Raw genomic sequence first — 27909 nt, forward strand, 5'->3', positions numbered from 1 at the left:
TGTCTGTCTGGATCACAGCAGGAACTCCATAAATACCTCAGGAAACAAAAGGAGACAGTACCCAGAAATCCAACACAACTAGTGCTAGGGCTTGAATTTAATTCCAGGAGTCACTTTCAGATGCACAAGGCTGGCCAAATTGTGTCCTGACAGATTGAGAACAGGCAGAAGCAGGACCAGAGCACCTAATGCACCCATCTGTGGGATAAGGCACTTGATGCCAGGAGAGGAATCTTTTTGTGATTTCTTTCCACTATTCCTGTAAAACGCATTTGTTCTGTGACTAGTCCATCAGCATATGCACTCATTAGAGCATCCTGGAAAATAAATGCAACAAGAGATGCAAAAACTGTCAAGGGAAATTCAATAGGACATTTACAGTAATAACTGGAAATGTCTTCTTTGACAAGTACACACACCTATCTTCTGCTTACTACCAAGAGTAACAAACCTCTATATAATATGTCATATTAAAAATCTGACTACAAAAGGTAAGAAGCAGCCCCTGAAGAAACCAGTGATCATTGAAATCAGCAGGGAGATTCATGCAGACTTCGGGAAGCTCTGAATTGGTCCCAAGCACATATGGCAAAGTTGCAGCGTCTCTTAATTTGTACACAACCCTCCTCCTCCCCACAATATTATGAGAATTACTGCTATCCCATAGGTCATTTCACCATTTGAAGAAGTTAGTGACAGCTGAAGTGGTTGTCATGGGGACAGCAATCTGTCAAATAAAAGAGGACATATGACAAAAAGAATATCCAGTTATGAAAAATGTGTTCTCATACCTATAAGCATTTTGAACACCAATCAGAAGAGGAGATGCTTTCATATGCAGCCCTGCAAGCACACAGATGTGTCTGGGCTTCTAAAGTTATTGTCCCAGAACCAAAAGCTCAAGGACGAGAAAGTGGATCTGGGGGCAGACCAAGGATACAGCAGGTATAACATACAATTCTTTGGATTCAATACAAACAGGTCAGCAAAAGCGTATTATTTTAGACTTAATTATGATCAATGGGCCACTGTTGGTTTGAGTCTTTTAAAACAAAGGCTCCTTCTTTTCTCCCTGCAGGACTGCAAAAAGGAAAAATCTAAGCTAAGCAAAACAAAACAAAATGGAGACATAAAAAGAGAAAGGGAACAGAACAGTATTGTACTTCATTAGTTCTTCATGATCCAAAACACGAGCGTTTCAGTTCAGTGTAGAACATCCCTATGCAATCCCATCCTGCTCTTGAATTTGTGTTTTGCTGCTTCCTTGGCTTTGTTTTGTTTGTGTGGGGTTTTTTGTGAATTCTTCTGAGGAGTACAGGGGTAGGAGAACAATCCATGATTTATCCAAGCGCACACAGCAGCATGATTATTGTAAAATACAGCTCTGTTGTAGGTTGGTACCATAACTACCCACGCTCTCTCCTCCTTCCAAGTACTGGGTTTTCTACTTACTAATCGATACATTTAAAGCACTGTCTAAAAGCTACGAAATTCTGTAAAATGAATGTCAGTTGCTGCTAACAGTGGTTAGCAACTGGGTACTAGCAACTGTGCAGATCTGACATTGACAAAGCCTCTGTATACAGTGCGGTTGATCTAAAGCTCATTGGCAGTAATGGGGGGGTTTCTCCTGTCCTTTGATCAAAGCTCTCTGTCTTTAAACTCTGTTTATAGGAGGTGCGATTGACATAATGTTCAAATTTCCAGGAGCACATCTCTGCAATCTACCCAGTGCTGTTAAAACAGTATTTGCAACAGTGGAATATATATATTCTTTAATTTTTAACATACATCTTCACTGACACCTGAAATTTTCAGATTAACAGATGGGGAGTGGGGTGGGAACAGGAAAATCACACTGATTCTTTCTAGAACATGAAATCTAATTGCCTTCGTTTCTTCTTAGATAACAACATAGAACCGGATCCTTCCATCTGAGCCTAGCAGAAGAACCATGGTAACCATCCAGAGCCACACTGATTTCAGTGGGCCCTTATGTCTGTCATCAGAGATTAAATCAGAGCCTTAAATCAGATAAATCATACGGTATTTCCAACGCTCAAATATTGTAGCTTTCATATGTATATACGATGCATCAAAAACACAAAAGCAGACCCAAAATTCAGCAGGAGAGCGTGGTAACATCCAAAGCAGAAAGATCCTAACTGTTATCCATTTCTACAGAAATGAAGCACTCAGAATATAGACAAAAAGCCAAATGAACTTTACAAGCTTCTTCATATAGCCGCTTTACGGGAAAACGTAGGAGCTTTCCAGCGCGCAGGCCCAGTAGCACCCTGGGCTGTGTAGCACAGAGCGGCTGGAGCTCACGCTCCTTCTGCCCCGCCGGAGCCCGCCAACATCGTTCCACGAGCAACAGCAGTCCCTCGTCCGTCCGGATGACGGCTATAACATTTGGGTCACAGTGAAACACAGAAGTGAGGGCAGCAAAGCCAGGTTCAAGCTCATTTTTGGTTTTGGCGTGGTTTCCAGGTGCTGGCTGGTTGGGAATAGAGAGAGGACATTGGCTTCATTATCTGTCTCACATCCCTAGAAGAAAAAGGATCTTTGCACAGCAACCTGTTAATAATTGGCAAATTACCAGTGATGTGCTATACTTTTGTTGCATGCAAATACTTATGAGCAATTATTGCTTTCTAGATTTACAACTTACTTTTACTTTCCACTCCTTGGAGGCCAGCTCCAGCTGTTATCTAATCTTGCAGGCAAGTGCTGCTGGAGGTGCGTAGGACTCTGGCTGGGCTGCCTGCCGTATTGCCTCCACACGGGGCAAGTCCCAGCCGTGTAGCTGCCCTAAGCAGAGGCAGAACTGGGCTATCACTGCCCACTGCCTTTTTACCACCAGCCAGCCCACCGATGTCCTGGAGCACTTCTTACTGTTGAGTATTACATGCCTATTTACTCCCATGTTAGAGATGTCTATACCATCCCCCCACCCACCCTTCCTGTGTCCTTCATAAAAGACGAGCAAGCCATATAACTAACACAAATATGCATAGTCATTGCAAATATTTTTCAAGAGTTCTATGTATGTATTATTGTATCATAAATGGCACAAACCCAGTTACTTTTCCCTCACAAGAAGCTTTGCATTTAAGCAGATTTTATGCACACACTGTCTCACCAACAAAGAGTACCTGAAAGAGCAATGCAGCGTTCACAGCATGAGTTTATTCACAATGTTTTCCTACAAAGTTTCACCAGTTCGTATATATTCGAAACACTTTTTAGATAGAAGGAGCATAGGCGAGAAAGTGTGAGGTTCCAAGAAGATAAATAACATGAAGATAAATAACACTTGCAGCACATAGCAGCAGACAACTTATTTCAGAGTATAAAGGCTTGTTTATATCTGTTTCCCTTTAAAATAAAAGTCACCATTAACTACGATACTGTTATTGTGACTAAAGACAAGAATGTCGAATGCAAGAGAAATGTAGAAGCACGTCTTCTTCCAGAGAAAAAATAAATAATGGGGTGGTTTTTTTCATACAGCTAAAGTGGCTGAGACTCTTAAGGCCAAAGATTTTGGTTTCTAGTCCTCCTTGTGAACATGGTTTTTGTATAGACAAAGCCATGAGTTTGTTACAGACAAAAAAATGAAGAAGTCTGAGAATACAGCCACAAGATGAGAAGGGACTTACTCCAGGCAATTCCCCACAAAGGGATCCCTTAGGAAGTAGAAAATTCATTACTGTCATAGAGGCAGAAGAAGACCCATAACAGGCTGCCTTTTTTGCTATAATGTCTGGCCTTCTCTGTCGCCCCATTCAGTGGTACATGTAACATATTTGTTACTGCTTTTTGTAAGGAAATGGATAGAAGGGACCATGTCTCCTTTTCTTCCATGCTGCAGTGAGTTTAAAAGAGATTAGGATGTAGGCTTCCCTACAATAACTGTTCAAAAAAGTTAGGAGGCTGCCGACACTCCTGTGCCTCCAGCCCCAAAACTACTTTGAATTCATGTGGAGTTTAAAATAAATTAAAAAAAAATGCTGAGGGTGTAATAATTTGCACTTGCATGCCACTTTCTGAGCCTTTGCCCTTGGGCTTTATTCTTGAACTTTTCTGTGTGACTCTGAGGGACACGTCTTCTCATTTTTAATTTATTGCTATTATTGCTGTTTAAAGCTCAGGTTTCCATGCTCTCCTGAGTCAGAATCCAGAGGGGCACAGCAAACACTAAGTGTTATAAGATTTGTGATAAAATCACCAAAATGTCAACATACTGGTTGACATAACATTTCAGACCTTTTTTCCTGTATTTCCAAAGTAGTCCAGTCCAGGAATAATTTCCCAATGGCCCAGTATATCCTGTCACGAGAGTGCTCAGCTTTTTTTTTCATTAAATTGTGTTATGGTGGTAAGTACTACTGCAGGAGCTGGTCTGCAGCAGGTATTATCCTGTAGCACAGGAGGGGAAAATTGCCATCTGATTTTGCAGATTTATGATATAGTAGTGTGTACAGTAGCATACAGACAAGCTTTTATGCAACAATTTATTTGCAGGTTACTGACATTTTATAGAGGAATCACCGCATAGTTTTGCCAAAACAGGGAACGTATGCAGAATCTTTTAAAATGTGTAAGAGAAGAAAATAGCCACAGTCTCTCTCACACTGCATGCACGCAGTCCCATTCACTTCAGGGATGACAAAAATTTCCACCGCACAATAATTGTGTTATTAAACCCTCTTTGGAGCCTTGGTCTTGAGGCACAGGGTGAGTTAATTCACTGTAAGAGGCCGCAGCACCGTGGTACCCCCCATAGCCTCCCAACCACACTTTCCACACGAGTTAGCAACGAGGGGAGCAACCTCCAGCGACGCATGGGGACGAGCCAGGTCATGACTGAGGGAGTGCTCCTATGCACCACAACCTCCCATGGGAAGCTTAACATCGAGGTGAGAAAAATGAGATCTGTCCTGGCACATGCCCGCTCTGCTCCACAGCCCAGCTCAGTCCTGCCAGGAGACAGCTGCGTCCACCAAGCCCAAGCACAGCGAGTGAATCTTGGCCGGGAAAAGATATGAAAGCCTCTGCGCAGTACCGGTTTTTGCTTCCTCTTCCTCCTCCCTCCTCCTCCTTTGCCCTTGTTACTCTGGATCTTAAATTCTGGCACAAGTGTAGAGATGGTATCTACAGCCTGAGTACATTAATTGAGGTGAGGATCACTGTGTTTGTCAGCATTTCCCTCATGACACTTGAGGACTGATGGGCTGGCTTTGTTCTGTGCTCCAACCAAAATCTTTCCTATGGTTGAGATATGGTCTTTCTTTCTCTTTGTCTTTTGTCAGTCATGCTTCCAGCAGCTACAAGGCAGCCAGCAGGGATCCATGAACACAAGGGATATGTGCTCATATATATTTTTTCCATGACAGGCACAAAAACAAATGAAAAAAATTAGGTCTGGCAAAATGTTAGGCCCAGATTTCCAGGGCCAGTTTCAGAGTGCCAGGACTCCACTAAGCAATCTGCATTGCCTTCTGCTACATACCTGTATGCCGAATACCAGTGGTTTGAAAATGTGCATACTGTGCCTAAAACCTGAAATTGGATGCAAGAGCTTTGGTTGCCTAGCTCGCACCCACGTACAGAGCCCAGCTCAAACTGCTGTGTGTTTCAGAGACCATGTGCGAGATGGCTGCCCCAGAAACTGATGTGCTAAGCCAGCTCTAGCTTTCTCTTCAGGAAAAAGGAAGTTTTCCTGTGCTGTGCTCCTAACAGTGGAATTCAGAGACTGAGCCAAAGATTGCTCCACAATCACCTCGGAAAAGCATGATTCATCAGATGGCACTGGTAAGGGGCCATCCTAGTACTACCTCTGGAATATCCCCCGGCCATGGTCTTCCTTCGGGGCTGCACATGACACGTGGGGGTGGCAGTGCCTGTAAAGCTTATAGTTTGGGTGGAGGGATTTCCTAGAAAACACTCAAATGATTGTATTGTCTTTTCAGTGTATGACTACAAACAGTTTGAATTTGCTTATCTAGAACAGGCTTTCAGCACTACAGAAAAAATTGGTTTCCATGTTATTTCTGGAGGCTTACATCATTTTGTTCCATTTTCTCCTTTCTTCTGTGCAGTGCCTCCCCTCCCCTTTGCATAATTTTGTTAAGATGTATAAACTCTCCAAGATACATGCCAGGGGATAAGAGAAAAAGCATCACTCACAGAAAAACAAAATACCACTTTGAATCCAAGTTGCACAAAAAAAATTGCAAAATTCCTCTGCACCAGAAGCATGAAGAATCCAGGCCATCTACTAGCAAACGAAGGTGGAGTTCCTGTATGTGTAGTCATGGCCCAGCAACACTAGTGAAGGTATTATTACAGGCACTTGAAAAAGTACAGAGAGTCTCAGCATCCCTCACTGATGTCCATCCATAGTCATTTAGTCCATTTAGTCAGACAAGCCAAATGAAAAGCAGCACTCGAACATCTCCCTGCATTGTGATCATACTCTCCCTTGGCATATACATGTACCTCAAGTGAAAAGGACAGAGATCCCCATGTGTTTATGTAAAGCACAGAAAACAGAGGGCTGTTAAATGTGTGTCAGGATTGCTTAGGACATCAGCTGTAGGATTTGGAGTTTTGACTCAGACCTTCAGGTCTTCCCACTTCACCTGAGGACTCAAGAAAGGGTGGGGAAAAATAAAATTAAAGTTGCCTATGAGGTCCTATACCCCTGCCAGGCCTGATTCCTCAAGCAAATTAAAGAAACTTCCTAAACTGACTGTGACAATCAATGTAATGTCCTACCTGTCCAGGATCAGTCTGGCCCAGTGAGGGCTGGCATAGAGCAACCATCTCTACACTATTTCTCACCTTGAAGGAGACACACAGGTTGTCCATTTAAAGCAATTTCCCAGATGCTCTAAGTCACAAGAAGGTCATAGCTATATATCAGCAATTGTGGATATGGCGCTCTCAGCTCTAGCTCCCAGGTTAAATCAATACTCTCACCATCTAACTGCTGCATGGGAAATGAAAATGAATTGATGGTCTTGGCTCATTTCCCCACAGGCTAGTGTCCACATCTCAAAGCCACCGCAACTAATAGCACTGTCTGTCTCTCTTCTTGAAGCTTCAGCAAAAAACACTGAATGGAAATAAAGCACGAACTGCATTCGTGGCCTTACACGTGGTTTCTCTCTAGTTCTGGATCAAGGCACAAGGGTAGGGCTGAATGGCTGGACACTTGCTGCCATTTCCCTCGCTGAACCAGATTGGCAGAGATAGGGACAGCATAAGGCTTTGAAATCTTCCTGCCACACGCACATTTCTTTGCCTGTTACTCATGTCCCTGTAGACACTTATGCCCAAATGACATTTTAAGACCCACATTCTGCACTACATTTGTATTTGCTCTTGGCATTCCTTGGGCAGTGGAAATCAATAGAGGCAGTTTCACTTGCAGGAGTTTAAAGCTCTGGTGTTTGCCCAGTAAACATCATATACACGCAGTCCTTCATTTCTGAGAACTGCAGCAAAGTGAAAAGACTGCGGGTACTTCTGCTTTTAGAGCTTGTAAAAGGATATTCTTACAGGCTCTGAAGGGCTGGATTGTGCAACTCTGACAACACTGAGCGTTTACCTGCACAAAAAACAGCCTATTGAAAAAAATCTGGCATAGCAATGTTCCCCACAAGTCTGTGGTTTCAATAAACCAGCAAATTAGTTAATGAAGGATGGCAGCACCTTCAAAACAGTTGGGATCTGAGCCCTGAATTTTAGAGGGGACCTTCTATAAAGGTATAGTAAAATTCTTTCAGGAAGAAAATTTTCCGCACAGACTGGTAGGATGCTGTAGTAGAATGATTCCTCTGAATCAGTGGAAGTTTTGCATCAGATCTTAACAGGGAAGAAGGATCAAACCAGACTCTTTACTGTTCCAAATTGGCAGGGGAAAAAAAAAGTGTTTACTGGAGTGATTTATTGCAGCAGCTCCAGGACAGCCTGTAGTTTCTCACAGTGAAATAACTAGAATTCAAAAATATATAAAAGACCACTCCAGATGCCATATGTCCTTTAATCCAACAAAGACACTGTAGGCCACTGTCAACCTAACTGTGACATAGAAACCTCTGCCAGAAAGAAACCGTCAAAAAACAAACAGAAAACAAGCCACATGGAAGCAAAAATAAAGACTTCAGAGATCATTGTCAAATTTGTTAGCAGGTTGAAATAGGAGCTGCTGTGTACAATGGCTCGAGTGTGCACATTTCTAAGAAGGCATCTGAAGAAAACAGAAACATTTTGGCTGTAAAGCCAAAGGAACTGAGAATAAACCTCTTGGGAACAGAAAAAAAAAAGAGAAAAAAAGACATGAAAATGGAGCAGGGGCAGAAACAGCTCAACTCTATACCCCAGCTTTTGATCAAGCTCTAAGCACCATCCCAGGTTTTTGGACGATGAAGACAACGGAGCTTATTTAGCCCCATGCTTTATATGCCAGAGCTTCCAACGCTCTGCGGCCGAGTGGCAGAGCAGCCTTGAGAACAGCCAGCACATTGAGCTGCAGGATTTCTCTGCTTTTCATGATGTGTTAGGACTCGTTCCAAACTCCCTGTAATCTTAGCATTAATCTCACAAGCTGTGCCTGATCTCAGCCCTACAACGCTAGAAAGAGCAAATTACCAGCCCTGAACTTCGCGGACTGCTCAGCCGCCGTCTTTTGCACGAGACCGCAGCAGAAGGAGCAAACAGCCGCGTCTCCAAAGGCAGCGAGCGCCCTGGGCTGGGGCCGGGGCCGGGGCCAGCTCTGCTGGAGCAGCCTGCAGACACCGCCGCGCTTCAGGGCAGGCTCCGAGCAGCCCTGCTCTCTCGGGCTGCCTTGAAACACACCCCCAAGCGCGCAGGCAAGACGGATGAGCCACGCTTGGGGCCTTTTTGGTGCTCTTAAGCATCCTGGTTTTAAAGCAGAAACCACAAAAGCCAAATTTTGTCCCTCCCTCTCCTCCAGGGGTCCTGGCCTGCACGGGCGGAGGACATGCCCCCATCTTCGGCTCACAGGGGCTCAGGTCACTCACCACAGCATCTGGCTCCTATTAACCGGACCAGGGAAGCAAACTGGAGAGCAGCATGTGAAAAAGAGAGCGGGAAAGCTTGTGTTTCCCACAGTGAGCAGGCCGGCGAGCGGCGCGGCGGTGGCGGGCCGTGCCACCCCGGACCCAGCTGCGGGCACCTGCCAGTGCTGCTGCGCCCTTGGGGGACATCCCGCTGCGCCGCCGGGACTGCGCGGCCGTTGCTCCCCCGTTGGAGCCGGAGGGAAGGAAAGCTGGTTTATTGCGGGGCTCGGGGGAGGGCAGCGGGACCGAGGACCAGAGGAAATTCAGAAGATACTTCCACTGTTTTAGGAAAGGAGACACTGGCAGGGCAGGCAACGCTGCAGGCTGCGCCGGAAAGGGCAAAAGGGGGTATGTGCTGTGGAGGGCAGGAGAACGTGGGGCACAGAAGGACAGAGAAATTACTTTTTTGATCACAAAAAGTTATCACAAGCAGCCTGTAGTAAAGCCGTCAGGATTGGGAGCCTAAATCACGTCCACGGCTAGCAACCGCACACAGCAAATGCTCTGGGGCATGACCGTATGCCGTATTAGCGAAGCATCCAGAGGAGAGGGGAGGCGCTTACAAATCACCCAGCAGCTGTGCTCTCCACAAGAGCATTTTGTCTGAGCGCCTCGAGGTCCTGACAGCAGCCAAAGGAGATGTTTCAGAAAATACAAAAAACAGCAAAAGTCAGGGCCGTGCCACACCAGAGGTGGTTTCAATGTATCCACCCTGGATTTTTCTGCCATGAATTTCCCCAGCACCTCCTTGAGCCTAGGAAAACTAACAGCATCCCCACTGTCCTGTAGCAAGGAGTTTCACAGCAGCAAACCTCCAAAATGACACCACACCAAAAGCCATTCCTCTTGTGCTAAACCAAGTGTTTGAGGTTTTTTTTCTTTCTTTCTTTCCTTTCCAAGACACGTAATTCACAGCTACCAACAGCAACAGAGCCGGCCCTGTAGGGAGCAGGGCTGAGGGCAAATGGCTGTGGCGTGCAAGGCATTCGTACCCCTGCTCCTCGCGAACCTGCCCAGGCAGCTCCCACCACATGGTGGCAGGGAGGTCTGCAGCCACCACCGTCTCCAGCCCTGGTGCACTACTACCGCAGACACCACCAGCCTCACAGTCCTGGCTCTCCCTTACACCTAGGAGCACTGACTCGCACCGCAGCCCATTAGCTACTGAGCAGAGGACGTGCTATGGGCAGGAGAAGGACAGCTGGAGAGCCAGTGTCCAAGCACCATTTCCCCCATCGCATAGGGCTACTGCAGTTCTGTGATACGCAATTAGTATTAGCACTAGTGCCTAAGTCCAGTCTGCATCCCTCTGCTCATCCTTTAGGCTTCTTTGAACTTAAGCTTGCACAGTGCTAATCACACTGCCAGCATGTCACTAATAATAGCAGCAGCTGTTGAGGCTTTCAGCAGCACTGCTCTACAAACTAACAAAACTGCAGGGCTTGCTGGATCTCCTAAATCTCCTCCAAGCCAGCCCTGTTTCAGTCTGCTAAGGGGAGAGCAGCAGACTGTATGGCTGAAGCCCTCCTTTTAGGAGCCTCTGACTGATCCGGTGTGGAAGGTCCGGACAGCTCAGTGGCACTCCATGTCTCCGTGTCTGCTGCAGAGCTCCTCCGGGTGAGTCAGCAATTAGCAGCCCAGTAATGGATGTTAAAAACATTTAATTAAACAAATGTATTTGGAGTTAAACATGTTGCTGAGGTTGATCAACACAAGCAGAAAAATAAACAAAGCCCCAGAGGCACAAGGACTTGTCTACATGCAAAGGTTATCTGGAATACCTTTCTTTGAAGACGCGCTTGTCTTTTACTGCAAGCATACTTCTTCTGTAGAGCAGCTCCTGCCGCAATACCCTGGCTGGGAATGTACTCCCCTGCCAGGGGAAGAGGTGGCCAAGCCCAGCCTGCCCCAAGCTGCTCACCTCTGCTCCCAGCTGCTCTTGCAATTTCTCCTTAGCCTAGGTCTAAACCAGGCTGGTTTAGCTTTTAATTTTAGCCCTCAGCCAGAAGAGACCGAATAACCTTCCTAGCCTCCCTGAAGAAGTGCGTCCACCAGGGTATTTCGGATGGAAGAGACACCACCTATAAAACCACAACCTGCTTTGTTTCAGTCTAGCTTGTCTGCACTGGGAGAAAGGGAGGTTTCAAACAGTGATGCAGCAGTGTTGTCTGCATGATAATTCTGCAGTCTTTTAATTACTTTAGAAAATGATTTAATTAATTTCCCTTCTGTACAGTTCTAGTTCAAAACTGCATCATGTTAGCTTTACGGCTCCTAAACTGAATGAAAGGCAGTCACTGAGAGAGCGTGCACTAAGGCTACTTACACGATACCTGTGTGGACTTAAGTCTGTGGTACCGCCTCTGTCTAGTAGCAAAGGCAATAGATACTGCAGTTTGAGACCACCAGCACACAGGCAAAACAGCCCTGGTCTGCGTGACAGGAAAAAATTGCAGTGAGAGGGACACAGACTCAGCCATTACATGAGCAAAAATAGCTTTGAAAGTCTGAGGAACTTTTGTAGGTAGGAAATGTGTGAATACTCCATCTACACTAGTGCTGTCTAGCAAGGACAGCAGGGACTTGCACCAGTTTAACAAACTCAATTTTAAATCCAAGTTACTTATCCAGATTTTAGTAAAAGAAGGCCTAGGGAAGTACCCCATTCTCCTAGGGTCAAATCATACAGGTATTTTCTCAGGTCTCAATTACACATTAACATCTATAATGTTGGGGATCAATTTACAACCGAGGTTGCTTTTGCGTTCAGTAAAGCACATTTCCCAATTTTCATAGGTTAAAACCTAAGGTCCTTAAAAGGCATTCTGTTTTCCAGCTATCTTGTGCTTTACAGTCCCGCAAATCTGGGTACATATCTAGAGTACCTACTTGTCTAGCATTTCATATCCATACCACATCTTTGCAGCTATGCTGCAGCTACATTGGGGAAGAAATCCATAAAACTGTTACGACAGACAAGAGCTAGGAGGGCTTGGAGACCACCACCTTCAGATATCTCCCTTGCACTTCGGAGAAGGCAAACAGCAAAACCGAGCAGCAGTCACCCGTCCCCGAGGGAAGGCAAGCTGAGGCTGTGCAACACCCTGGCGCTCCTCCCTCTTCAACCATCAGACAAAAGCCATATTGCAAAACTGCACGTGGCTTCCCTTCCTGCCGAGGAAGGGGGGCAGCTGGCGTAGCCAGGGTTTCTGCAGGGTCACCTCGTTGCCGATTCTGCAGCCCCCGGAGAGGCAGGCCAGGAGCCAGGGAGGGATCTTCAGTGCCCCTGGCTGGCAGGGCCGGGCCCCGCTCGGGTACTGCCTGCCGGCGGGAGGAGGGAGAACGCCTCCGAGCCGGGAAGCTGCAGCGCCGAGATAAGACCCGGACCCTGACAGCGCGGCAGGGTCCCCGCGGAGCGCTCCTGCGGCACAACCAGGCCCAGGGCAGCCGCTGCCGCGCAGCCACGCTGGGATAAGCACCGACGGCTTATCACAGACACTTGCGCACACGCAGAAGGCGAAGGAGAGCACGCAGGCACCCTGAGGCCATGTCTGGGAGACGGAGGGGACAGAAGGAAAAAATAGCAAAGACGCCTCTGGTGCCTAGAGGCATCCAGGCGTTAACAGCTGTAACCTTCATTCCAGATTTTATACCTCTTCCTAAAACTTGTGAAATTTCAGGGAGGGGGGCCTCTACCTCCTCTCAGGTTATTATTTATTCCCTACTTTTTTTTTTTCTCTTCTCCTTATTCTGCATTTTCTCCCATTATCATGAGTCTCATCTTTCAAAGGTAAAACTTGACAATGTGTGTTATTCAACAGCATTCCCTTGAGGCTGTAAGGACGGTCACTGGCTCTTGTGGCATCTCCCACAGATGATGCCTTAGGAAGAGCTAGATAAATCCAGCAGCCACCAGCAGAGGGGAGCCTTGGCGGGGGACACAGCACCCAGCCCTTCTGCCACCCCAGCTCTGCCCCGGCACCTCCAACAGCACCATCCGGGACCAGCCACCGGCCCCATGCCAGCAGCATTCGCTCAAGAGACACTGCAGAAGCAAAGGTCTTAAGAAAGTGTTTTAAAAATCCACCTGAAACAGAACTACCCAGAGCTGGTTATGGGAACAGCACGTTCGTGCATTTATTTCTAATGGTCTATGCAACCCAATCCCAAATCAAGTTTTTGTTGTTTATGGGCACAATGTGTCTTCAGTTTATGAGAACAGACCTGCTCTACGCTGGAAGACTTGCTGCAAGAGACTGTGGTGTTAATTTAGAAGATGGCATTCTTCCCAAGCAGTCATTATTAAACCAATAACCCTATGTTACCTCCAGCATCAAGGGGCAACGTGATGTTGGAGGCAAGACAGAACAAAGGTCCTGGCTCTTGTAACTGTAAAAGGGCTCAGGGGCTGTTCTCTTCAGGGAGGGAGAGATGCAGCCTGGCCCAACTCCAGGTCGCGTGGTTTTAAAGATCCTCACTTTGGCTGCATTGTGCTGATGTGCGCTGTGAGGGAACTGCCACTTCTGCACCCGGGTCGCACTGAATTACAGGAATTATTTTCATCGTCTGTCTGCCAAAAAGACATCTTTCATGACTTTTATCGTGGAATGGGTGCATGCTTGCAAATCAGCTTGAAAAAATCTATTTCTGAGCTTAACTCTAAAGCTCCATCTCTGCCACGGAAACAACTGTACGCAGTAACACAGCTTTCCCTCTCTTTAATAGCATGGGGAATGATTTGCTGTCCTGGGAAACTGGTCACAGCATAAGCCCTCGGGGTTTTGCAACATCAGTGTTTGATGACTTTCGCTTAAGAGCTGAACACGCTGTACAGGCACAAGTGGACAGTCTGAACTGGGAACTCTTCGGCAGTGCTAGAACAACCAATCACTTCGGGAACCCTGCACAAACTCGTGACGAGTTCATGCAGCAATGGTAACAATCCACAGTGGTAGGCAAGGGATTACAACCAAGGTTAAAAACAGAAAAGAATTTTTCTGGGTTCTCTCAGTTCTGGTAATCTTAAGGATCACCTTTTAACATGATTCGACAACAGACGTGCTTCAGAACCATTTCATTTAAATACCGTTGCAAAATTTCTTTCTGGGCAAACACACCACCCAGGCTCTGCTCAGCCATGTAAGGGCAAGAACGTCAACCCTCAGCCTAAGACGAGGTAGAGCAGCCATAAACGCACTGCACCGTGGCTGCAATGGACTGGCTCCTCGTCATCAGAGGATGCAACGTTTTGCACTGCAACTATAACAAAACTCTGATGCTAACAGTCCTTCATAGCTCTTTTCAAAGGAATCCCAAACTTCAATCTTCCAAAGCTGCTTGGGAGGCAATTCTCATTCTGTATCTCTGCAAGCAAATAACATTTCTAATCATTTAGTCTGGTCTAAGCAGAGCATTAGCAGTTGCTGCCTGGCTGCATTCTAGTTAGGAACCATACCTATAGGATTTACTAGGAGCAGCTCCTCATACCTCCTCCTTAGATTTATAGGCACCAGAGAGTAAGTCCATATAGGATACTTGAAATCTGAGACTTTACTATGCAAACACACTTTTTCCCCATAAAAAAACAGCATAGAGGAAGATATAACCATCTTATTTATTAAATCAAATATATTCTCAAAAATATGTTTCACATGCCTTACATGGAAGAGAGGTGAACTTCCAAGACTCAAAGCAGGACTGTGTCAGATGACACGCAGAAAACAGGAGCACTATAACAGTCACAAGGAGGAGGAAGGACTGCGGAGGGAGGCAACATAGGGAAGAAGGTCAGTTCCCCAGCACCAATCTGAAAAAGTTCTCCTAAAATCAATGGAGTTTATGCTGAGTGAGCATCACAAGCCCGAAATCAACTTTCAAATGCACTTGTTTCAGAGGAAGTTGACTAAAGTAGTACAGTTGGCTAGTAACTCGTCAAAGCCATGGTCCAAATTTTGCATTTCATAGTCATACTAAATAAACATGGATTTATTTCTGAACTGTAAATTGGAATAGTAGGAGCACCAGCAACACCAAGAAAAAGTTTTTAAAGCAGGATCAATCTCTGGCCACATTCTGTGCGACTCCACTATTAACATAAGAAAAAATAAGAAAAAAATAGCACTGTTTTTCTAAATATTTTAATTACTTTGTCTTCTTCCAACTCTTCCTCCCGCCTACACACAATTTCTTGGTAGCTGAAATGACGGTCAACAGCAAATACAGAGCATACACCAATAGTATATTCCACAGTTTTTCTAAGAGTCAATAGTCCAGCAATTTTAAAGTGATCTATGTGCAAAAATTTAAACACATGAAAGAGCTTCTTTAAAAAAAAAATCCACTGCAGTCTTAACAACTTTTACTTATAAAAAAAGAGATTTTGACTAAATTTCCCAGCAGACAACAGATCAGTAACTGCAATTATTCTACTGAACCTGTTTGGTGTTGCAGAAGTGCGAACATCCCCAACTTTACTAGCTGCTGGCAAAATGAGAACGAACAGAGCTGCATCCCCAAACAAGTGGCAAAACCACTACTCATAAATTGGTATTCTGATATACATAAATGTACGGTGCAGGTATGTATTTGGAGGCTGCTACCTACAGCTGAGAATAGTCCTCCCAGCATGATTAACAGTAAATGATTAACAATAAAATGTGCAACATTCACAAGAGCAGTATTTGAAATGCGCCTGACTGCTCAGTGCCCCTAGGCCTAAACTATCCCCTTGTTAATGGCGGAACAAGTCAGGGCAGCTCTGGTGAAGTTACAGTAGAAATCACTGTGCACGAGGACTTCTGTGTGAGAACAGTCCCTTGAACTACAGACTAGTTCAGTCCTGACCACACTACAATAGCGAATTGTGTTTAAACCATGAGTAATCATGTAATCATCTCCCAGCATAGTACTTCTTTTCTGCACACATGGAATGTAAATGGCCAAGATTTACAACTGATGATTTTGCAGATTTAATGGATTATATTTCTTTAATGATCCTGGCAATGCAAACTCAAACAAAACCAAAAAAAAAAAAAATCCCATGCTCACTGCTGTCTGCTTTTTTCTTTATTTCATGACTTATCTAGCACACATTTAGGGTTTTCTAACAGCGCATAAGTGATCAAAAACATCAGGTTACTGGAGCGTGGGGGAAAAGGATGATCCTACTGTTAAGAGTCCAGGTGTGGACGACATACTGCAATAGGAAATAAAGCCAAATCACTTTTGGGTAGATCATAACTCTTTTATGTCTCTGCCACTAGTCTAGAAAATAGAGCAGACACCCCCGTTCCTAAGTAAGGGCTGCAAAACAAAACATTCACCGACTCTTGTAAAATGCCTCGAGTCTCCCAGACGAAACTCTGAAGAGGAGCAAAACATCAGCAGTAAAGTACTTAATGTTTGCCTGACGACCTTTCAAAATCACCTTGTGAAACAGTTCAAATGTCAAGACTGTCACCGTTTGAAAGCCCGTGACAGTACTCTCCCTTTCACCACCCATCGCTGCTTGGGACAGAGGAGCGTTGTGAAAGCTGGGGAAGATCAGCTGTGGAAAAGGGATGAGTCTTCACGGGTCCGGAGGAGTAGCACACTGGATTGCAGAGCAAATCTCATCCAAAAACAGGAGGCCTTGGAGATGAAGGATGAGAGCAAACACACTTGGCCTTATGCAAACCACATACCTTTATGCAGGAAAATGGTGGCTTTACTGCAGTTCAAAGCACAGCCAAACTGGCTGCATTTGCTGAGAATGGCTAAACACTAACAACGCACAACAACATGTGTTTCAAGGGCTGTGAGAACCATACCGTATACAACATTTATCCTTGGTTTTCCCCCATAATGCACTAAAGTAAATCCAGACCTTAAAGAACAACTTGCATAGTAAGAAAAGGTCATCAATTTAATCATTTACTTTAAGCAGGCAAGCAAATTTGTAAACATTCAAAAGCGGCAGCATCCAAGTTACAAACAATTTAAGGAAAAAAGAATTGAGATTATTAAGGTTCTGTATCCTCTCAAAAATTTGGGAAATAATCTTTTAAAACACTGCAAACACTGAACACTCAGTTACACCTTTTATAACCCTGCTAGTAAGTCCTGCCTCCCAAGGAATTCCTGCTTCTAAAATGCATGATCTGACAGTACCCCCACTTTTTAGCATTTGCTGTTCGGAAGTCAGTAACTCGAGCATTTCACCTCCACTTAAATCCCGTTAGCAAAGGGAATGCTTGTGTCTTGATTCAATACCTCTTTAACTTCTGAGGGCAGAGTGTCAAAGAGGTGATCCTCCACAACAAGCCCGCTTTTCCTGAGAAGCCGACACTGCCCCAGCGTGGCCGGCAGACGGTCCAAGCAGTTTCCCTTCAGTTCCAGGTGAGTTAGCTGCAGCAGCTGACCGACCTTCTCTGGGATTGAGGTAATGCAGTTTTGTCCCAGACTCAAAGTCCTCAATTTAACACACTTAAACAACTGTTTTGGCAAAATATCGACTTTGTTTCCTGTGATGTGAAAATGCTGCAGATTTTGAAGCAAACCTATCTCTATTGGAATCACTGCAATTGAGTTGTAGCTTACATCTAAACATCTAAGTTTCTGTAAACTGAACACTGCGGCTGGTAAGGATTCGAGTTTATTATTGGAGAGATAAAGTGACTCCAAGTTCTTTACGTGGGTGATGGAGGAAGGAATGTTGACTATTTTATTGTGCCACAGCTTTAAACAAGTCAACCTTTTCAAGTGCTGGAAACTAATGATTTCTTCAATTGTGCGTATACTATTTGACTTTAAATCCAGTTCCTGTAAGTTAGAGAGACTGAAGATGGCATGGGGAATTCTCTCCAGTTCACAGTTCTGTAGTTCCAACTCAGCAACATTCATCATCTTCTTAAGGCTATTCAGTACCACAAGCTTAGTGCCATCATTATGAATGACTAGTTTTGTTAGATGTGGTGCCACATCAGTGATATTGGAGGGAATTTTGGTCAAGTTGCTCTTCACATGGAGAATTTTAAGATGTCTCAACTCTCTGAGAGATTCAAGCCCTATCATTTTATTGTTTTCAGAGTTCAAGTTGCCTATCAAGTACAATTCACGGAGGTTTTTTAGCAAATACACCCACGCAGGAATTTCTCCAACATCTGTGAATTTCACATGAAGGCATCTCAAGTGGTCCCGGAGGAAGCTGAAGGCAGTCTGCTCGACCTTTGCAGGGCAGTGGCACAGATGAAGCTCCTGAAGGTTTGTCATCTGGGAGATTTTTGCTGGGATTTTTGCTTCAGGAATCAGCTCCAGTTTCAAGACATCCAGATCAGTCAGATCAAACACCGCATCAGGGACCCCTGATAGCATGAAGAGGTGCAGCTCTTGCTTCTCCTGGGCATTACGGGAAACATGCTGCCGCAGCTTTTCAAAAGTCCATTCATGGTTTAAACTAATTTCCCGTAGCTTGTTCTCACTTACCTCTGACAAAAAGACACCAAACCGCTTAGAATACAGCTGGTCATACTGATCTACCATATGCAAAAGAAATGCAAAATCATTTTTGACATCAGGAATATCACTGAAGCTACTCTCTTCTCTGACCTTTTCAAAGGAATATTCTTTTAAAGGTATTCGAAACAGCCAAAAGAGCGTGTAGAGACAGATAAAACCATAGACACAAATGAGAGAAATATAGCTGATAAGCAGCTTCTTTAACATGTAAGCCATGTTATGTGTACACTCAAACTGTGTGTAGCCAATCAGGTGTTCCACTTTGGGTTTGCAGATGTGCTCAAAACTAATGGCGTTGACAAAGTTTGCAGTATAGCAGAGAATAAAGATGAACTTGACAGTCTTGATGACAGTCTGGACAACATAGAGCTTGTAAATCAAATCACTGTCCTCCACGTGGGCCCGGAACTTACGGACTTTCTCAAACAGCGCTTTGGCTTGCTCTCCATCTTTCTTATCCAGAATAGTCATGCTGGGAACCTCGATCACTGGCTTTTCAGCTGAAAATTTGAAGCCAGTCTTTGTTATCATGGGAGTGCTGGCACTTGGGCTTCCTTCGTCGCTGCTAGTGGAAACATGCTTGGGCAGGGACTGGGCACCAGTTATCCTCTGTTTGTTCTCCTCCGAGTCCTCACATGCCGTTTCAGACAATGCTTTTGTAGTCCATGGGGACTCGAAGCACTTCCCCAATATGGACACAAAATGCTCTATTTTTGAGCAAGTCTTGGGATACTTGAACCAAAAATTGCTACTGACTATCAAAATAATAGTATGGATGAGAGCAAGATAGGGAAAATATTTTGAATACCAAGGAAGAGCCAGATGATAGCACATCTGGTTAATAAATACATATTGCTGAAAATCCAAATTGGTTTTACGGCCTGAAGAATCTTTCTGCTCCTTCTTCAGCTCCTGACCTGATTCAGTGGGTTGATACTGAGAAGAGGTAGCTCTGCTCAGAGGTACGTCAGGTGTTACAGTAGGGGCACTTCCAAAGGAAACCGTTCTCATCGATGCTTCTTCTCTTTGACCAGTGGTTGTTTCAACAGTGGTAACGTCAGCCTTCCCTGATGTGCCGGGTTGTGCTTTTGAATTTACAGTAGACTGCAAAACTGGCAAGCAGACCACCTGGTCTTTGGTCAGCTGCATGGTTCCAGCAAAAATGGCAACCATTAACATAACGACGGCTAGATAATCCATAAATACATCCCACCATGGTTTCAGGATACGATAGGTTGGCTGAATGTCATTAAGCGATGCAACTTCTGCAAGGGTAAACATTCCTACAAGAAAACAAAAACAAAATCAGCATTGTTGCTTGGTGAACAGACTATTCTACTATTTAACAACAATCGCACCATGACATAGAGACCATCAAAGGGTTGTGTGTTCATTATATTCTGTTGCATGTCCCTCATTGCCCATCATTCCACTCAGGAGGGTTGTTTCGACGGTTATGTACTGAAACGATCCATTTCTTCAGCATCAAAACAGAAAGTTGTTCACTTCAGGCCAGATGATATTTATATACCTTTACCACTTCACAGTACAAGCACCAAGGCCTGCTCTGTGCATCTGAAATATCTGAAAGGTAAAACGCTGTAGGTGACGTATCTTAAGAACATGAACAGCAACAACTGACTACAATGCACAAAGTCAGAGTCTATAAAAATGACTGCTCGAGTCTTTGAAAATGTGAGACCCAGCATTAACATCGATTTTTTAAAAGATACTTTACATTTAAACAAAACAGACAACATCTGTTAAATGCTCTGCACATTGCTCATGATTTGCACGGCACGTTTTAGGTCTCCCGTTACACTACGAGAAAGACCTCTCACTTCTTTTTATTTAATATAATAACAATCAGTATCTCCACTCCTTGCTGTTTAGCATCCGCGCTGACTACCAGACTGCCTGGCTCCTCTCCCTCGGGCACCGCTGCACAGCGAACGTGCTGCAGTCACTACGCAAAGATTCTGCACAAAATGATTATTTTTCCATTTATGTATTTACATGTTTTACAGTGAGAGACAATTATAACCTATTTACTGGACCAAACGGTACTAAACAGAATCTTTTTTAATTCAAGAAAAAATAATCTGTCCTCAGAAAGACCCAACCCAACTAACCAAGAGAAAAAATAAAGGTCTATCTCCACAGCATGGGGGAAAACATTTCTCAGATTGTTATCACAGCCTGGCGATTGCAGGAAGCTGATTAGCGCAGCAGCAAGCTGCAAGGCTTTCACTGGAATTTAAAACTCTGCGCTGAGAGACAGAAGTGGCAAACCGATTCGGGAATGCGAGTCTCTCCTCGGCTTTAAATAGCTTGCTTTTCTCCTTGCTCCGACAAAATCTGGAGAATTCAACTTATCAGCTACTTTAAAAAAACCAAGCTTCCTGCGCAAGCAGGATGTGGTAAAATCGTCATTTTAGCTGCTGAACTCATGACCCAAATTTGCCGTTTCTGAAGCGCAGCGCACAGCCTGCGCGCGCCCGCGGGCCGGGGCCGGGGATGGGGATGGGAAGGCTCTGTGCGCGGGCCGGGGCCGCTCTCCGAGCGCTGGGGCGCCGAGCCGCGGGGCAGCAACGCGCACGGACCCGCGGGACGGGCGACGGCCGCGCAGCATGGGCCTTTCTCACCCCGAAACAGACCGTTAACGGACGCTTCCATGCGCAGGAGTCAAACGGCAGCCGGCACTGCCGGAGCCACGCGGCCACCCCCGAGGGCGACCGTGCCCATCCGGCGCTCCCCCCCTCCCTCCCGCACGCCTTCCCCAGCCTCGCGCCGGCACCACGCGGGATGGCGGACGCGCCCTCCATGTCTCCCTCCGCACCCTACGGCAAAGTGACGCGTGACCACGCGACCACACAGCCCCAGCGGAGCCACGGCACGGCCGCTGGGCCCCGGGCTGCTACCCCTGACATTTAAATACCACCAGTGTGCAAGAGAACAACATGAGTCACCGGTTCTCGTGTCAACACACGGCGGTGAGATGACCCCACCGTCGCGGGGACCCGCCACGCGGGCGCAGAGCTCCTGCTGCCTGGACTCGTTTGCTGGGAAGCCGTCTCCAAGCGATGCTCTCGCCACGGTCTCGGCCAGCTCGGCGCTCGCAGGCGAGGCCCCATGGCCGAGTCACCAGAGCGGCGTCCGGGCCAGCGAGCGGGTGCTGCACACCCGGTGCACACCTCCCAGAGCGGCGTCCCCCCACGCGGGGCTCGCCGAGGGCGGCGGGAAGGAGGAACCAGGAGACTCCTGCAAAGAGCCGGGGGAGCTGCTGCCGCCCGTCCTTCTGCCCTTAGCCTTTTCCTGAGCTTCGCACCAGCTAATTACGCTGGAAGTGACATCGCTGCAGCTTGGGGCACAACTTGCAAAAACGCCTTTCACAGGATAAAGATGGTTGTTTGCTTTTGCCATGCGAACGCTTGGATAAAGCGCTGAAACCTGAGCGCTGCCGACCGGCCTGCGCTAAGCAGCTAAAATAACGGAAAAGAAACGAGAGCGCACACAACGGTTCTAGCGACAGAACAATAAAAAAAGCTAAAAAACCAGCCACCTCTATCAGACTTCTGCCTTGCACACACACAAAGTGATTTCAAAAAAGGTTGGGAAACCTGAGAGCACCAGTGTAATCCTCTTAGCTAGGCTGCAGCCAGGTGATGCAACGGGAGCTTTACACTTCGACGTGCCACGGTCAACGCTGCGAACACGTCTTTTCTTTCAAGCTGTTGATGCCCACAGAAGAACCGCTGTTTTGGAGGAGATTAGCAGTTATGAAACATAAAAACAAGCCCTGTGTGGTACTGCTGTCGAAAACTGTGTGTCATCAAAGTGAGGCAGACCTTCTTCCAGCCAGCAAAATCAGTTCCAGGAACTGAAAACAGGCTTCCCTCCCCACACATCTGAAATATTCAAATGCTCTGAGCCTAAAAAAAAAACAAAACGAAAACCTAAAACCTACACACAGTGCAAGACACGTTCTGACTGACAAGCTGTAAATATATTTTATGTATTCTCTATTAACGCTGTCATTTAGTTTATCGGTCCTTGACTTCACTTAATTATTAACTGTAAAAGTTAACTTTTATTTTGGCAGTTTGGCTGTTACTCACCTAGGAAATGCCTGGGAGAACTCAAAATATTAAGAGTTACTCGGAGTTATTCAGAACTATCGATCTAATACAGTGCTGTATTTTTTGCTTCTTCCAAGGTCAAATTTAACTATTCACAACTTTTAAAACCTGCTTTTAAATCCTACTGCCTAGAATACTATTTGGATTAGATTGAAAGTATTTTCACCACTACTTTTTGTCTTCCTTTAAGGGTGCCAGATTGGGGTTGCAGTTCCATGGTAAACCCTAATGATGATTTGGTAGTAAGAGAAAAATTGTGTTTAAATTTCAGTCTGTGTCTAAGCACACAGAACACCAGAATCACTAACATCTGACTTTTCCCATCAAGGCCAACGTGCGTTTTATTCAGAAAAACAATGAAAATAGTTTTTAAGCAGGTACCTGAAGAACATAAAATACTATGCAGCTGAAAAGCCAAAACATCTACAGGCATTTATTTTATCCCTTACGGTTCAAAGGCGCCAAGAGGAACCTGTAGCTCAGTAGAACATTGTGTCTAGATCTCAGTGTACCAAAACCCAAACCAGGAAACAGTGGCTCTGCAAGAGAAGTAATTTGCAATACTCAAAACAGCATTCGGGGGACAGATTCTCCTTTTACAGACAGCATATTTTAGTTCAGGTTTAATAAGCACAGATTTTAATCCAAGCCTATTACAGTATGATATGCGAGGCTGCATAACGGCGCAGAATAAGGAAGTTCTTTCCTTTTACCAAACAGCCCTCACAGCTCCCAGCCCTTTTGGCTCCAGCCCTGCACCTTGGATGACTCTCTAGGATAACATTAACCGCTCCTAGCTCCAGACCCATTACCCGCAGCTATGGGCTGGGTGGATTCTCTCTCCTGGAAAAAAATCCTTCGGCCGGAACAAAGCAAGTGTTTCAAAGTGCCATTTTGTTCTTGCTACCTCCCAAGATCTTAAGAGGAAAAACAGTTAAATCCTGAAAGTGCAGAAGTACTACGTCCCTTTTCATTGCTAATATGATATGAAGGTCTAGAACCAAAACCACTTTATTTATTTTTCAGGTATATAAGGTAGGTCTTAATGTTTTCTAGCAAGATCCAATATAGCACAAATATGTGCAATCTGCTGTAAACGGGAGCGTGTTTTAAGGCATGCTTCCCTTAGATTTTAGTTCAAAAAGTGAAATGTATGACAGTGAAAACAGAATATAAAAACAACTGCAATTGCAATGAGCACTGACAATGACAACGTCACATTTGTTCCAAGTTACAGGCCCAAGCTAAATCAGCAAAAGGTAACCATTAATTTCATAAATCATACTGTTTACCAATTATAATCCTTTCATTAGTCTTAAAAAGCCTTAAAAAAAAAAAAAGTCTTAAAAAGTCATAAAAATACGAAGACCTCAGAATGTCATTAACCTAGTGAATTTTTCTGACATACTTCAGACTACAAATGCTGAAATGCAAAGTGGACATATTGGGGCATTTCCTAAGAAACTGCTCTAGCTTAAATACAGAAATTAGAGGAAAAGGAATCAGCAGATTGGTATGTCACTCTAATGTTTATTTACATCCTACTTCTTCCTGTACTTACTGATAAAAACTTCATCTGTATTCCCCCGTAATTCACTGGCCCTCCTGTTTTAAGAGCATATTTAAAGTTGAAGCAAATTCAAAGTTAAAACAAACAAACAAAAACAGGATCGCAGCACACGAATCTCCCATTTTACTTTCAGGTTCCCAGGACTCCGAACAAGCCCACTTTGTCTCAGAAAACAAAAAGATCCTTGACTTAGCCTTGTCACTGCAACTGGTCAAGAATTTTCTAAAAAAAACAACAAAAAACATTTCTAGTCAAAAAGAAAAAGTGCTGCTATGAACAAAATCAGTTTTTCCCTTCCCACAGGAAATTAACGAAAAAAAGTTTTCCCATAACTAAAAGGCTTTGCTTGCTCGCTTTTGATTAAGTCACCATAGGTTTAAGTCTATTTCCTCTGTATATTTTCTCTTTCCACTAATGATTTTAACTCCTTTGTTTTTCTACTTCTGCAATATCCTATTAAGATAGACAATTAGACCTCGATTTGATAAGAACGGATTATGAGATTCCTCCTACACAGGGCGCAGTGAATGTCAACGGCTTCACAGACAATCTGCAAAGATCAAAAAGACGGCACTATCTGTTTTTTAATTCCCACAGAACCTAACATAAGGAGAGCCCCCCAGCCCTTGCAAAACCATGCATGTAGCCGTTCAGAAAAGCGAAGAAATGAATGTATGCACCCTGAAACACAGAGATGGATTCATCACCTGCACTGGCTATTAAATTTCCGAGATTAACAGAAGTTTAAAACAAACAGGAGGAGGTTAACCAACGCACAAGTAGGTTTGGGAACCTAATAGTAATAGAGGGAAATTGTCCCTGCAACTGTAGCTAGGAAATAACAACTTTTCCTAGCCCAGTTTGCAGCTGCTAGTGTGTCGGGTGAAGCAGTGCCTCCAGACAGCTAGAGAGAAGCAGCAGTGTGTCTGAAAAAAGAAGTTAACTCTCTGCCACTTTATTCCATGGGGGATTCTTGGACGTTTTTGCTCTACCTGACAGGACTCAAGTTACCTATCCAGCTTTAGGCACAACAGAGGCTACAGCTTCTTTTATCCTGTGAGCATACTGCAAAGCAAAACCCAGAATTCGGCTAAACGTGGATTTGTGTGCTGAGTGCCCCTATTCCCTCAAAAGCCCAGATAGCATTTCGCAAAGAAATGCACCATACACTACTGCAGTGGCTGAAGGTATTGCAGAATCTATCTAGCGCCAGAGTGCAGGAACTGCAGTGAGATTTAGGGAATCAGATACTTCCTGATCAGTGCTTTTGTCTCGGGACGATCCCACACAAGTTCCACATAAAGAACCAGAAGGAAGACGACTTCCTCTTATTTTTTCCCCCCCCTCCAAATCAGAATGACAAGAATTTCCACTCACTGCTTCTTCCTTAAAACCACTGTCCAAAAGATTTGATAGCATCCAGTTCCATAGTTTTAGATCAATCTGCAAGATGTGGGCTGGTTTACTGCTCTTCGGCTACCCCTTGACTGAGCATAGCGTTACTGTTTTGGCTTATTAGATATTGTAGGCTAAGCAAACTTCTGTGGGGTGGGATATTTATTCCTATGATTTCACTTTCTCAAAATTAATTGCATGGCAACCTGCAGGTACTATTTCAGAGATGTTGTTATCGCAAGATACACTGTTGGCATAACGGTGCTAACTGAATAAGGAGAAAGCCAGTACAACAAAGCTGAAGGGAGATTTTGTATAGAGAAAAAACACTCCAACTTAGGAACTAGAGCTCCACAACAGCTTTTCTCTGTGCGTGTGTGTGTGCGCGCGCGTGTGTGTGTGCACGCGCACGCGCTTGCATGTGCGTGCATGCGTGCAGACAGAGAAGGAAGATGCTGTTATTTGATAACATACTTATAGGAGTAAGGAGGAGGAGTATGAACTGGCACCATTCATAAACTCGTTATTTGAAATAATAAAAAACACCAACCAACCTCCCATAAACAACCCTCCCACCCCCACCCTAGCCCCAAATTGCACAACTACAATTTCTGACTTTGCCCTAAAGGGAATACATAACCTCTCCGAGACATACTGTAAATAAATTCCCCAACCTGGGGAACGTACCATCTTTTTTTACGAACAACACTGACCAAACCGACAGTAATTCAGTAAATGACAAGCAATCAAACCTGGTGTCTCGGGCTGCACAGAGAAATGTTAGGCTTTGGTAAACTGCAGTCAACAATAAGATTCTTGTTTTATATAACCAAAGTCAGATTAGCATCCATTTACAAAAATTAGCTGCATAAAACATTTTTTTACCTTCAAAAATTCTGCCCATCAAAGTTGGACTTTTTCAGGTTGTATAATCCTCTAACCCACTTTTGGATCCTGCTATTTTAGTGTTTACACTGAATCTTCCCTGTTTACCAGCTCTTTGAAGCTCTGGTGCTATATATCACTCCTACACAGACGGTTTTGTAATCAGGGTGATGATATTTAAAAAACAGTATTAGTGGCCATAATTTCCCTAACAATAAACTCTCCAACCATATCTCATTCTTCCCTTGCTGTAAATCACCATCCGAGAGGTCTGTTTAAGGACCACTCCAGCCCAGCCTCCACCGAGCTCGACAGAGGAGCAACTCCCCCGTCGGACTGCTGCAGCGCCCTCGAGCAGCTCTGCTACGAGAGGGGCTGCTTCGACCACAAGCACAAGCTTAAGATTTTATTCATATTTGTCACCATGCTTCAGGGCGAAGTTCAGTATGTCCCCGAATACGACCCATTCAGTTTTTACCTAGGAAACAGGAGCAGACAAAGGGAGGTCCTTGTCCACCCCTCCGCACAGGTCTCCAGCTGGTAAAGAGCACGCTGCTGTAGCCCTGCGTGCTACCCTCCAAGCCAACTAGCCACGTGTCATTTTACGATTATAAAACAAACCACCCAGCAAGGCAACATGCAGGAAACCAGAAGACCCAATTAACGGGGCCGGACCCTCGCAGCAATAAACACTGAACTGATGCTTTTCATAACAGCAAGGATCGCTCCCTGAGTGCACAGAAACTCGACGGCAATTTCCCCTCTCTGGGGAAACGCTGCAAAGCGCGACTGCCTGAACCGAAGCCCTAGAGCAGCATAACAAGCGGGACTCGCAGGTGAAGGCGAAGAACGTGGCAAACCTCAGGCTGCCGCCGGAGCCACCCTTACCTCCACGATGGCGATGCCGTTCCCTCCTACCCAAGACGCAGCACCGGAGAGGGAAACAGCGGCGCTAAGGCTGAGACCAATTCCAAACAAAGGACTCGCTGTTTTATCTAACCAGACCAAAGCAAAAACAGTAAGTAGACACTTTGTAGCTTATTCCAGAGAATTCCTAAAACATGCCCAAAGCAGGAACACTGAGAAGACAGAGTTTAATTGGTACGTGCAAGGCCGACAGCTCAGCACCACGCGCTTTTACTCAAGTACAGACACAGCTGGAAGTTTCTGCAGTCGCTTTAACCTGTGCTGACACGGACGTACACTGTAATCCAAAGTCACGACCAGCCAAGAAACCACAATAGCTGCTCACGGTCAAGCATGAAACGGTTAATCCCTTTGCCATTTCAAAACCTGCTGCTCCCCTGTCTTTTTGACAGGGATATTTCGG

General features: G+C 45.1%; 1 protein-coding gene across 13 annotated transcripts in view; it reads right to left on the bottom strand.

Moving 5' to 3' along the window:
* Window positions 1–14690: 14690 nt before the first annotated feature.
* The window catches only part of LRRC8D (leucine rich repeat containing 8 VRAC subunit D), a 57847-nt gene continuing 44628 nt past the window's right edge, over window positions 14691–27909 (bottom strand). For all 13 annotated transcript variants that reach the window (XM_064515938.1, XM_064515939.1, XM_064515946.1 and 10 more), the window contains one exon: window positions 14691–19873. In XM_064515938.1, the coding sequence (XP_064372008.1) occupies window positions 17301–19871 (2571 nt within the window). In that variant the 5' untranslated portion in view covers window positions 19872–19873 and the 3' untranslated portion in view covers window positions 14691–17300. The remainder of the gene's footprint in view (window positions 19874–27909) is intronic.

The sequence above is a fragment of the Dromaius novaehollandiae genome, chromosome 8 (genome assembly GCF_036370855.1).
Source record: "Dromaius novaehollandiae isolate bDroNov1 chromosome 8, bDroNov1.hap1, whole genome shotgun sequence".
NCBI classification, from domain to species: domain Eukaryota; kingdom Metazoa; phylum Chordata; class Aves; order Casuariiformes; family Dromaiidae; genus Dromaius; species Dromaius novaehollandiae.